The sequence below is a fragment of the Amphiura filiformis genome, chromosome 11 (genome assembly GCF_039555335.1).
Source record: "Amphiura filiformis chromosome 11, Afil_fr2py, whole genome shotgun sequence".
Taxonomy (NCBI): domain Eukaryota; kingdom Metazoa; phylum Echinodermata; class Ophiuroidea; order Amphilepidida; family Amphiuridae; genus Amphiura; species Amphiura filiformis.
In genome coordinates, this window is record NC_092638.1 from 57,667,477 (window position 1) to 57,680,206 (window position 12,730).

Here is a 12,730-nt window from a genome sequence, read left to right on the forward strand (position 1 = left end):
ACTCTTTTCATTAATACTAATCTTACATGGCGAGTGATTAGCATTTCTTTGACAACTATGGTTTAATGCATAGGTGCCACGTGAACGATGAAGTGCAGGGCTATATATTCGAAATTGTATTCATCAATTGCTATGGTAGTTAAACCGATTAATTACGTCACATCGACAGCGAATAGCCTATAGTATGGGTTCAAGTGGAACAAAAAATAGTGTATGTCTATTGCTAGCTATGGTAATTAATCATGTTAGTGTTTACATCACTACTTCGGTGAAGACAAGAGAAGTGTGCCTTCTCTACCAACGCCTGTGATATAACAGGTGCAAGCGAAACAAAATTGAATGACCAGAATAGTTTCCTTTGTCAGATGAATTGATTGAAGTTTTTGAAGACACTCTATTCTTGATGGGACAATAGATTCAAATATGGAATAATTATTATTCCTCATCTATTTTTTTTTATTGAAAAAACTGCAATTGTGGCAACAGAACAATATTTATTTTGATTTCATTTCAAGTAGAAACAAAATCGTGCTTAAGCCAAAAACGCACCCTACCTCAAGAATTGGGATGGCACAAAGGTGCAACATAGGTTTTTATTTAGATTGCGGAACTCAGTCCTCAATGATAGTCAGTCATTTATCTTTTGGTCGTTATATGACTATCATTTGAGGGACTGAGTTGTTATAATATATCTTCCGAGGTGCAATTTCAGACAATAGCTGGGGATTAGTGGGGCAGAGGTTATCTATTGAATCCTTTCATGACCACTGAAGCATAGTCAAGTCTCCCAAGGACACTCGGCACAAATTGAAAGACCATCACAAAAGAATGCATGCATGTCAGGTCATCGACACCAATTTGGTGTTTGTTATGACACAAATTTTGTGTCTGTTATGCACCTCGAAATATGTACCTTAAAGTCTGTATCTAGTTTTTATTGCAAAGACGAGGACAGACAAGTAGTTACAACACATCTGTCTAACCGTGGGTTTCGCTATTATTTAGAATAAATGCTTTTACTAGTTTCTATAAAACCACAAAATTACTAAAAAAACTATAAAAAAACTAAAAAAAAAAAAAAAAAAAAAAACGCACCTAAAATTAAAAGTAGAAAGGTAGATTTGAAGAAAGATAAAAAGAACATGTCAAAAGTTAAAATTAAACGAGAATGAAAAAACGGAACCGGTGCCCGGACCATGCTCTCTTCAGCATGTCTTCAGTTCCAAAGTCTGACGCTCTATCAATTGAGCTATACGATCCTGACATACGAAACAGTCGTTATTATGTCAATACAATTGATTGGTGTTACAACATACTTAGATGGAATGCATAGCCACCCAGTGCCAGTATATATTTGCTCAAACTCCAAATACAACAAGCAACCAATTTTATTGAGGGCGTTTCTTAGGTATATCCTTGTAGACGGGGTTTTACGGTATGTTGGTCAAAAATGTTCAAAAATTTGGCAAAAAGGTCCAAAAAGGGACCCCTTTTTCAAAATCAGCCACCCCAAAATAAATCCTGGCTACACCCCTGGTTGGAGGGGCGTTTCCCCCCTCGAGGTTTAGAGACTTTTAAAAATCACCCATTTTTAAATATCACCCATCACTATACTATGAATTTTTGACCGTATTAGTTACTGTGTGGTTACGTACCTGATTGAACGCGTAAGCAAATACAATAGATTGGTCTTACAATAATATTTGTTTTTATATGCTTGAATCTGTAGGCCTAATTTGTTTGCTCAAACTAAGGGACCGATCGTTATTTACGGCAGGGGGGAATGGGTGTTTTGGCAAAAATATCGACAAAAATTTCGCGTTCCCCCCCTCGCGTCCGCTCAAAATTTTCGCGTTCCCCCTTGTTTTCCCAATTTTCTCCATTTAAAATTTAACAATCCCCTCTCCTGGTTCAACTAAAAATTTCAGGTTCCCCCCTCAAGACCACAAAAAATTTCATGTTCCCCCCTAAATTTACCCATTCCCCCCCTGCCGTAAATAACGATCGCTCCCTAAGCACTCTATAGGCCTATGTGCTTGCAGACGAGGTTTTACGGTATGCGAATAACTATAATATGCACGAGGCCCTTTGAAAATTAACATGGGGAAAGGGGTGATAAATTTTAAGTGCGCGCAGCGAGAAAATTTGGATATTTGACCTAAAAGTGACCAGATAGGCGCTATATAGGCCTACCGTAATTAGGCCTAAAGCATCCCTATTGAGTTTGTCAAAATGCATAGAAATATTTTAAGCACGGATTTTTCTGCACAGAATTTTAATCTCACTGCACAGGAGGCACGTTAAAATAGCCCCTGCCCCAAAATGAAATGATTTAAAAAAAAGCCTATCTTCTGAGAATTCTACTTTAAGGGGTGGGGTATGAACGTTTGCAGTATTTATTGTGGGACATTAGAGCACATCAGACATATCGAATTGCATTCTGAATAGGCCTACGAAGAATGTCCTTCTGATATCAAATAATTTGGATTTTTTGAAATTCGCAATGTAGGCCTAATACACATTTAATGGCAAATGATTAAAAGTTGATATTTTTGATATTTAACAGTACTCGAAGTAACCTTTATAAATCTGATGATTTATGTATGTAGGTGGGATGAAAAGCCGACGATCAATTGTTGACCTTTCGTATTGAAGATATGGATTTTTTTCCCAAAACACCCAAAAAAATTAGGTCTTTTTCGGAAAAAAATCCATATCTTCAATATGAAAGGTCAAAATTTTCAATTGATCGTTGGCTTTTCCTCCCAGCTACATAGGCCCTACACTTTAAGAATAGGCCTATGTCATTAGATATAGCCTATAAAATTTACTTCGAGGACTGTTAGGCATATCAAAAATGTGAAAAATATCAAATTTTAATACTTTGTCATAAAATGTGTAGGCTATATATCGTGAATTTCAAAAAAAAGAAAATTATTTGATATCAGAAAGACATTCTTCGTATTCAGCAGGTATTCAGAATGCAATTCGATATATGAAGATCTTTGTTTCAAAACCCCTTACATCCACTTGCCCATTTTTGAGAACACATCTAAAAATCATCAAAAAAAATCACTGATAGGGCCCTATATGGGGGTTTGCAACAAAAACAGTTTTTGGTGGGATGTTTGGGTAGGATGAGCATCCTGCCAAAAACTGCTTTTGTTGAAAAACACCTTATACGGTATCAGTGATTATTTTGATGATTTTTTGATGTGTTCTCAAAATTGGGCAAGTGGATGTAAGGGGTTTTGAAACAAAGCTCTTCATATGTCTAATGTGCTCTCATGTCCCACAAAAATAGGGGCCTATAGTCGAAACGCTCAAAACGCTCATCTCATTCCAGCTCCAGATCCCTTGAAAACAACTTTCGTTGGTGTTGGCAACGAAGTTCCCGGCAGTTCATAAATCCGCATTGGAGTAACGTTGTAAGTCGCGTGTCACAAGAAACCGGCTAGTCAGTGTGCAGACACCACGAAAGTAAGTCAATCAATTAATCAACAGCGAGAAAGTCAATAAATTAAGAGAAAACAACCGTAAACAAGCTATTGATTTTCTTGGTATGGTAAAATGAATCTCAAGTTCTCAATAACGGTATGTTTCACAGCTTGAATACGCGTAATTAATAATGGAAAATCAAGTAAAAGATGACCAAAACAAACCTGCGGCACTGCCACTGCTACACTGCAGAATTCGGCAACTTTTACCCCTGGACAATTTTGCTTGCTTGGTCGCACTGACTGCATGACTAGCTATGACTGGGTGGTACACTGCATGTAGTAAAAAGGTAAGTGTGGATGTAGAAATGTCTAATTTTGTACTTGGCAGAGAGAGGTTATAAATAATAAATAATTTTTCTCAAAAATTATAGCGCATTTGGCGGGGCATTTTTGGTCATCATCTAGTTCGCAAGGCAAACTTAAAAACCGGGCAAAACAGACGTGTCATTTATCGGTATGACATTTTCGTTATTGACGCTGCCCTATTTTAAGTTTGCACAGAAGAGGCATCTCAGATTTAGTGCGTTGATTGTCAGTAAATTGCACATATACTCACTCTAAATTGTTCATCAAACTAATCCTGCGTTCCTTATGAAAAGAACCATATGCTGCATTGTATATACAATCACCAAAAAAGATGAAAAACGCATCTAAAAAATTTGGTACGTGCAAGCTTACGGGACTAAAATCAAAGTCACAAAACAGCTTATAAACAAAGTGACGTCATCGCTTTTCCACAGAGCCAATGACGTAGCGCTGACATGTACCATGTGACACCTGATCATGTGATATTTCATATTTACGGCACTAAAAGTTGAAGTTGCATTGAAATTGTGTGCTCAGGAAAACTTATTTTTTTTTCTTTTTTTATAATGGAGTATTAATTACAATTTCAGCCATTCACGTTTAGGTAAGAAGTACAACAACCCGTGTAATTAATATTATGACAAACATGCAGATATTTAAGCTTCTGGAGCCTTGTACTGTTTATTAATTGCTCTAATTGAAATAACGTTGCACTCGCTTTCTGCATACACATCAACCCATACCGTACTAGCAGAGCTAAGTACGGTATGGGTTCCTCGTACTAGTCATCATCAGGTCATGTTTTTTATACTGGGACCCTAGGTGGTGCTGTCACATTTTGCTAAATCATTTTGTCTACTTATTCCTATATTTTTGCTAAAATTCATCATGAACAAATGGTTTTGGTCTTATTTTGAAGATAAATTATTAATATAATGAATAAATAACAAATACAATTAAACAAATGTATTAATTAATTACAACAGCTTAATTAAGTTAATTAGTCAGGGGTGGTGCCGGAAGTGGAGGAGCCGGAAGCGGAGGAGCTCTGTGTAATTCCAATGGGAAGTTGATGTTCATTAATAAAATTTATGCACTTTGTTGCCTAGTAGTTAGTAAAAATGCATTTTGCATATTAATGTTAATCTTATTTTTTAACTTTCTATAACTATAATTGCCTAGTTAATCTTAAATGAACTTAGTAATTAAGGATCTAACAAGCTTTTAATTAATGCAGTGGAATGTGGGTCATGCAATACAATGGGCTTTAATTTTGCATGCATGCATATGAAATAAATTTCAATATTGTTTTATCTTTGAAATATGAAATAAATCTTCTAAAAGGAGATTATTACAGTCAAAGGATTTAATCTGATGACATATTGATCTCTGGTTATTGTAAAATAGTTTATTGATGTAGGCTAATTGTACATGTACCTTTGTTACTAATTATTCACTGAATATTGATTTTTGGAACACCCTATATGCCGGGCCTATATGTGTACATCCATATCAAAACGATGCACTTGTCGGCTGCTATACATGCGTCTCATTTCACATAATAGCTAGGAATAAATACCAGACTCATATCAAGCAGAGGTCAACTTCAAATCATCCCAAGTCACATGGTTTAGGAACACAGAGAACATTCATTAACCCTTGATGACTTGGGGATGATTGGAAGTGACCTCCACTTGATTACGTGAAATGAGACACATGTAGCAGCCAACAAATGCATCGTTTTGATATGGATGTACACATATATAGGAATTGGATAATTTTAAAAATTGGATATTATAGCAATTCTGTAAACTATTTTGAATATATCTTCCAAATTTAATGGCACTTAGGGAAATTTTACATAAATTAAAAAAAATAATTTAACTTTTTTTCACACCCTGTATAACACAATGGGGTTTAACAAATATAGTGCAAACTATACATTTGAAAGGACTAACTGTGTACATTTCAAATATCAAGTTCATTTTCCAATTTTTATATACTACAATGTACATTATGTACATGTATGTAGAAATATTGGAGCGGTAAAGAAATTTAATTTTTTCGGTATTTTTCAATGGAATCACCCTGTATATTTTTTGGTACACCCTGTATATCCATTCAAACTTTACAGATTTGCAATCATGACAATATATGCTTTCTAAAAATGTATACTTTTACTAGTTTGGGTGAAAACTTTTTGAAATATAATCAGAAATACAAAAAAGGAGTTGATTTTTGACAAATTGCAAGATGTGACACAATTGGGTCCCATCTCAAAAAACATGACCATTTGATACAAGTAAGATATGTATATTGGGCAAGGACTACAACTACTGCACTGAAAATTCAGCAACTCAAGACAAGTAGTTATTGATTTATTGATCAAATACTGGTTTTCCTTCATTTTTGACTGTAACCCCACAACTGTTGTTTTTGCTGAAATAAGATTTCCAGTGCAGTAGTTGTAGCCTTTGCCCCTATAATATACATATTTTACGTGGCACCAATGCGCTATAATTTTTGAGAAAAATGCAAAAATAGGCACAAAATTGGGCAGGGGTGTAGTACCCCCTTAAAACAACATCTAGGCATTATTGTATACGCTAAAACAGCTCTAAGTATGGGTATTTACACCAATTTTGCGATAAAAAATAGAAAATAAAAAGCCCCCTCTTCCTCCTTTTTTTCGAAAACCCGGACGTGAAACATAGTGCTGTAATCGATAAGCTTTCTGGGTATCGATATGTCGGGAGGCAAACATCCGACATGTCGATACTATTATCGATACTCACGCAGTTTGAAACACAGATTTGAGTTTACCAATTTTATTATCAGTAAGTTCCAGAAACAAGTTAACAACAAGTGTATTGAAGCCTAACAGCTAAAACTACATGGATCATGTATCAAACAAACGAAAGTGGTATTGCAAATCCGCAATTTGAGATAATCTAAGCATGTGTGCCATGTCGTTTGTGTATCGATACTGACATTGAGTGTTTCGACATGTCGGAAGTCTATGTATTTTCCGACTATCGATACTTACGACAATCGATTACAGCACTAGTGAAACATATTTAATTTTTTACTTGGCCTAATGGGTGTCTATCTTGTAGGTATGCCAGGTGAATTCAAATTTGCCATCAAACTGCATCATTTTATATATCAAATTAAAGCCCTTGAGTATTGAAAGCCAAAACTGAAAAGGGCTACATGTAAGAGTAAAATTGTACAATTGTGTTTGGGAGTGGCCTTCTCTCTTTTCTCTTTTTCCTAGCTATTTCCTTCCATTTCTTGCTTTGTTTATCAAAGCTATCTAGGCCAGCATGCATATATTAGCCTACACTGGCTATCCAGGCTTGTGCATTTGTATGAGCTTGGAACGGTCCATGGTTTTCCATGGATTAGCATGTGTTCCTCACGGACCAACCTGGGTAAACAAACAAAAGTTACATCTTGTCAACGATTGACTTTCATCAAAAAGATTCAGCTAGCAAAATTCCCAAAAAAAGCATTTCGGTGGTGTTTCTAGATCTTAGACCTCATGTTGATAGCAGCTTTTTTAATGGAACTGCTATCAAAATCCCTCTAAAATTCCATGTGCGAGTGACTTATCACCATAAAAAAAATCATATATTTGGGTTTTAAAAGTGAAGTATCTAGACAACATATTAAAATGTAGGTTTCCTTGACTGGCCAGTTCTTTTATATTTCTATGTAAATATATGTACAATGTATTGTGTTCTAGGCTAATTTGGCTGACTAGCAAATGTGTTAATTAAGGTTTGCCTGGCATACCTATATCTTTCTTAGAAGTACTACGCCTACGGTCATACAGTGGGAATTTGTTGTGTACGTTTCCCCGATAGCAAGTACCGGCACTACTGACTGCCACACAAATTCAATAACTGTGGGTAAAAACCTTCCCGCAGTTCGCATGTCATGTTGGCTCCCAATCTCCAAGCATGCTGTGGGGATAAACTTACAGGTGCGGTGGATCACCACGATCTTCTGTAATGTGTTTCCAGGCTATTTATTGACCAACTTAGTGGAGAATCGTGTTCCGTTTAAAAAAAAATGTCAGTATGATAACAGTCAATGTCTGTGCTGACGAAAATAAGTTAGATGCGGACAACTAGTGCATGCCATATCAATAGTAATACATGGTGTAATGACAGAGTCTTATTTTTTCCGCCTTTTCTATAAACTGAACAAAGAAAGTATCGAACCTATACCGTATGTCATGACCGTTGTTCCTTTAGGCCTACTATTACAAGCTGTCACCGACGGTATAGGTCTTTCTTATAATGTATACACAGAGTGGGTGCAACGCAATTTCAATTAAGAGTTTGCACTAAAAATACAAGGCTCCTGTACCTTAAGGGGGTACTACACCCCTGCCCAATTTTGTGCCTATTTTTGCATTTTTCTCAAAAATTATAGCACATTGGGGATGAGTAAGATATTTATATATTATAGGGGCAAGGACTACAACTACTGCACTAGAAATTTTATTTCAGCATAGACAACAGTTGTGGAGTTACAGTCAAAAATGAGGGAAAACTAATATTTGATCAATGAATCAATAACTACTTGCTTTGAGTTGCTGAATTTTCAGTACAGTAGTTGTAGTCCTTGCCCTATAATATTATCTTACTTGTCACCAATGTGCTATAATTTTTGAGAAAAATGCAAAAATAGGCAAAAATAATTGGGCAGGGGTGTAGTACCCCCTTAAATAGTTGCATTTATCATATTATTAATCACACAGGTTAGTGAAGCATGACACTATGTAAACAACGCCGATCACAACGGATATAGAGCCCAAAAAAAATGCTCAAATCCGTCATCAAAATAAATTTCGGTAACATTATTCTGTAACACAAAGAATTGTAAAATACGTTTGAAAATTGGCAATGATTGAGTGACTGAAGTAGTTATAGTTCCACACTCTATCTTCTATCCACACAGTAAACACACGGTATCCAGGGTTGTCACTAGACTGAATTTAGTGCCGGCTAAATTTCCATGATATTTGTCCAAAATACTCTCATGCGTCACTTTCCAGCTGTTTTTTAGGGTAAAAAGTACAATTTCTCTACTTTAGTGCCGGTTGGCAAGTCCTCATATTCCCTTGAGTGCCGGTTGGTCTGCCTGAGTGCTGGTTACTACCGACCGGCACCGACCAGTGTAGTGACAACCCTGACGGTATCATGTTGTTGTGGATAGTACATTGTATAAGGGTCATACAAGTTGTGTTTAGTATGAAATAGGCGGAGTAGTTACAAAAGTTTTTATTTTTTGTGTTTTAAACTAGACATCAATTTAAGTTGGAAGTATTTACAATATTGCATGAAGTAAAGTATCATTTTATTCCTAATACGGTACTCTCTTCTTTTCCCGGGGGAGGGTGGGGCACTCCAGTCCAACTGTGGAGGTGACGCGTATGTAGGGCCTTTTCAGCGTCGCTGTCAACCAAAGACCTCCATATTTTTTTACGAACACATGCTCTGTCACCCGCAGAGCCCCTATTTTTCCATTTGATCTGTCACCAAAGACCCTTACAAGTTCAATTTAAACAGCAACTTTTATTTATCACTGATTTTGTTACTTATTTAAAAAACAAAGAAATTTGAAGCCATTTAGAACTAGGAAGTTGATTTTCAAGGTTTCTGTGGTGCTGTTTCGGCTCTCACCCAAAGGTTCCATTTAAAAAAAGGTATGTTCTCTCCAGATGCCCAATGACCCCATATTATTTTACATTTTGCTCTCACCCAATGACACCACACACCCAAATATGTAAGTTAAACACCCACTTTTTACCAACATGGCCTATGTACACAAATCATTAAATTTACACACCCAGGTTTTTGAATTTACACACCCAAACCTTCAAATCTGGCCAACTTTATCCAACTTTGTAAAAAAAAATTGGCATTTTTTTTAGTAGCAGTATTTCTCTGGTTTCCAACCTTGAATAACAAGTCATTTTGGGCCTATAACTTGCTTTTCTGGCCAAAAATATTTTTTGAAAATTAAAAAAAAATTTTTTTTAGAATTTTTTTTATGTCGACACACTGTCGACGTCTGTATACGAATTATATCGACATGTCGACATAAAAAAATGGTGCCGACGACTACTGTCCACCCACCTATGATCATGATAATATCAGATTACTACCTTTCTTCATTGTCATGGTTCTGAGAAAATAACCAGAGAAAATTGCTGATTCCAATCAGTTTTTATGTCTTACTAAGTTACTCACAACACTCCTAAGGCGACAAGAAAGAATTAGAAGGAGCCTATAATACACTGAGAACTTTACAGTGCTGTGAGTAAGACATAAAAACTGATTGGAATCAGCAATTTTCTCTGGTTGTATTTCTCAGAACCATGACAACGAAGAGTTTTTAGAGTTAATTATTCTTTACATTTTTTTTTCAGATTCCTGCCATGAAGGACAAGGAAGAGATGTAGATTCACAGTGGCTTTGGCAGCTTTCATGTGTTTCTCCAGGCCTTGATGCCTTTGAAAACTCTAACTCCACAAAATGAAGCATCCACCAGAAAATGCAGAACACTTTGAGTTCAATCTCGGCAAAGCTCCCAATCTAAGATGCGTGAATAGTGAAGTCACTGTATGCAACGAATGCGAATGCTGCCGAATGCGCATCCTGCTGACTGAAACCCGAGAATGGTTTCCACGGGCGGGTGAACACACAAAGCGTCGTTTCATCCTGGGGCTTGTGAGACGCTTCCATAGCGTCAACTTACTCCAGTATGTTATTATGTTATTAAAACCCCTAATAGGGAAAGACTACACATATGCTCGTTCAAGAACTAATCCCGGGATCGTGGGTGATCGAGCCGACATGGGATGCAATAGAGCCTTGAGGAATACGAGTGTTGACAATCAGATAGCTAGTCTCTGGGACTGGTTTAAGGATGCACAGTATTGGAGTAAAGCTAACTATATCTTAGGCCTGCTGCAGTTTTGCGATGGTAATTTACTACACACTATTGGGACGCAGGCTAGGACAATGCTGGCAGCAGAGTTGAAAGCTGCTGAAGGGTTTAATGATGATGACGATGGTAAGAATTTAGGGGACAAACCAAAATATTTCTGTTAAAAACGTCAATGCTATTTTGACCCACTTCCCGTTTCATTATTTTATAGACAGGGAGGGAGGGTCAGCTAAGGAACAAAACATGTATGGCTTCACAATCTTTTGCTTTGTTCCCAATTAGCACCTACGTATGCTTACATACGATAACAACTTTGTATATTTTTAGGTCATTTTATAGCCTCCAGAAAGAAAGAAAGAAAGAAATTTAAAAAAAATCCAGATCGACTGACCACCATACTCAGGGGGCCACTCAGAATAATACTTGTAAGCATCCGTGTGAAAGAAAACACAGAGTGGTTTTGAATTTAAGCAAAACGAGGATCCGCACGGATCCGTGATTAGGGTCTCAAAACACTAATTTTTCTAGATGAAGGGGTGTTTTCTTAAAGGATGAATCTCGCTTAGGGTAGTTTTTTTTTTCCCAATTATCGACCATTAGTGGGTAAGGCTGGCATTTTCGGGTTTGACTTGCTGGTACCCGCCCGAGATTACATTACCCGGGCAGGAAATACCCTGCCCGGGTACCCAAAATTCAAAAAAAAAATGAAGCATGAGTGCAGTGTCCCTGGAATGCTTAGGATCATTTTATTTATTTATTTTTTTGCAATTTGGGTACCCGGTTACCCGCCCGAAAAATGCGCCGGGTACCCGGGCACAAAATTACCCGAAAATGCCAGGCCTATTAGTGGGGACATATTTATCAAGTTATACTGGACGAAAGAGTGGTTTCCGAGTGTGTGGCTTGGTGTACATGTACATGTACATACTCGCTTTAATAGGGTGTTTTTATTTGTGAGTAAAATCCTCATTTAGGGTTAGTTTGACATATTTTCGACATCCTAGCTTAGGATCATTTTTGAAAGTCAATTCACACGCATGCTTACAACTTTGATACATGAGTGCCCCCCCGGACCCGGACATATACTTGAAAACCGGGGGCACTCAACTTTGAAGTGACGGTATGTGCCTGTCAATAGGCCCGTCTTTGAAGTCGGACTATACCCGATGACCCCTTTTTTTGAAAACCATACCCGATGACCCCCCTTTTTTTAGTTGCGGCTACCCAATGACCCCCTTTTTTTGGTTGAGGCTACCCAATGACCCCCTTTTTCTAGAATAGCATCATCAAAATGGAACAAAAAATGCGAAACTGTCAAATTTTGCTCAATTTTTTCAAAATTATGCCGAGATTTTCAAAATTTTACTCAATTTTTTCAAAATTTTCTACCCGATGACCCTTTTTTAAAAATCTTATACTCGATGACCCCTTTTTTAAAAAAAAAATTGTACCCAATGACCCCCTTTTTTATTTTGTTTGTACCCAATGACCCCCTTTTTTAAAATAACGCTTTGTACCCGATAGGCCCCTACTTCAGCGACTCGGTAGGCACATACCCGTCACTTCCAAAGTTGAGTGCCCCCCCGGGCTTGAAAAGTATGTATGCCCGTAAAACAGTGCTTATTTTTCGTAGCCTAAAACACTAATTATATTCACCCATTGGAATTTAAATTGCATTTACCATGTTTACCACAATGTGGATTGCTGTACTTGTAATTCAATAATTCTTGGATCCTCACAGACAATAAACAGGAAAGTGATGCCTCTAAATCTATACTTTCATAATACATTGTAACAGCTACTAGGTAGTGAACAGGTGTTTATCTGTGCAGAATACACAGCATAATATATACTCCCTGTCAAAAACAATTATGAATGCTGTACTGCTAATGACAGGCGGTAGCCGGTAGCTGCAGTAGGTTGCATCGAGGTTCATTATCCATACGGATCATTTGAAA

At 37.0% G+C, this 12,730-nt stretch overlaps 1 protein-coding gene across 2 annotated transcripts in view; it reads left to right on the forward strand.

Moving 5' to 3' along the window:
• The first annotated feature begins 3,471 nt into the window (after positions 1–3,471).
• The window catches only part of LOC140165064 (F-box and WD repeat domain containing protein 10B-like), a 31,664-nt gene continuing 22,405 nt past the window's right edge, over positions 3,472–12,730 (forward strand). For both annotated transcript variants that reach the window (XM_072188484.1, XM_072188485.1), the window contains exons 1-2: positions 3,472–3,787; positions 10,252–10,898. In XM_072188484.1, coding sequence (XP_072044585.1) covers positions 10,358–10,898 — 541 coding nt within the window. In that variant the 5' untranslated portion in view covers positions 3,472–3,787; positions 10,252–10,357. The remainder of the gene's footprint in view (positions 3,788–10,251; positions 10,899–12,730) is intronic.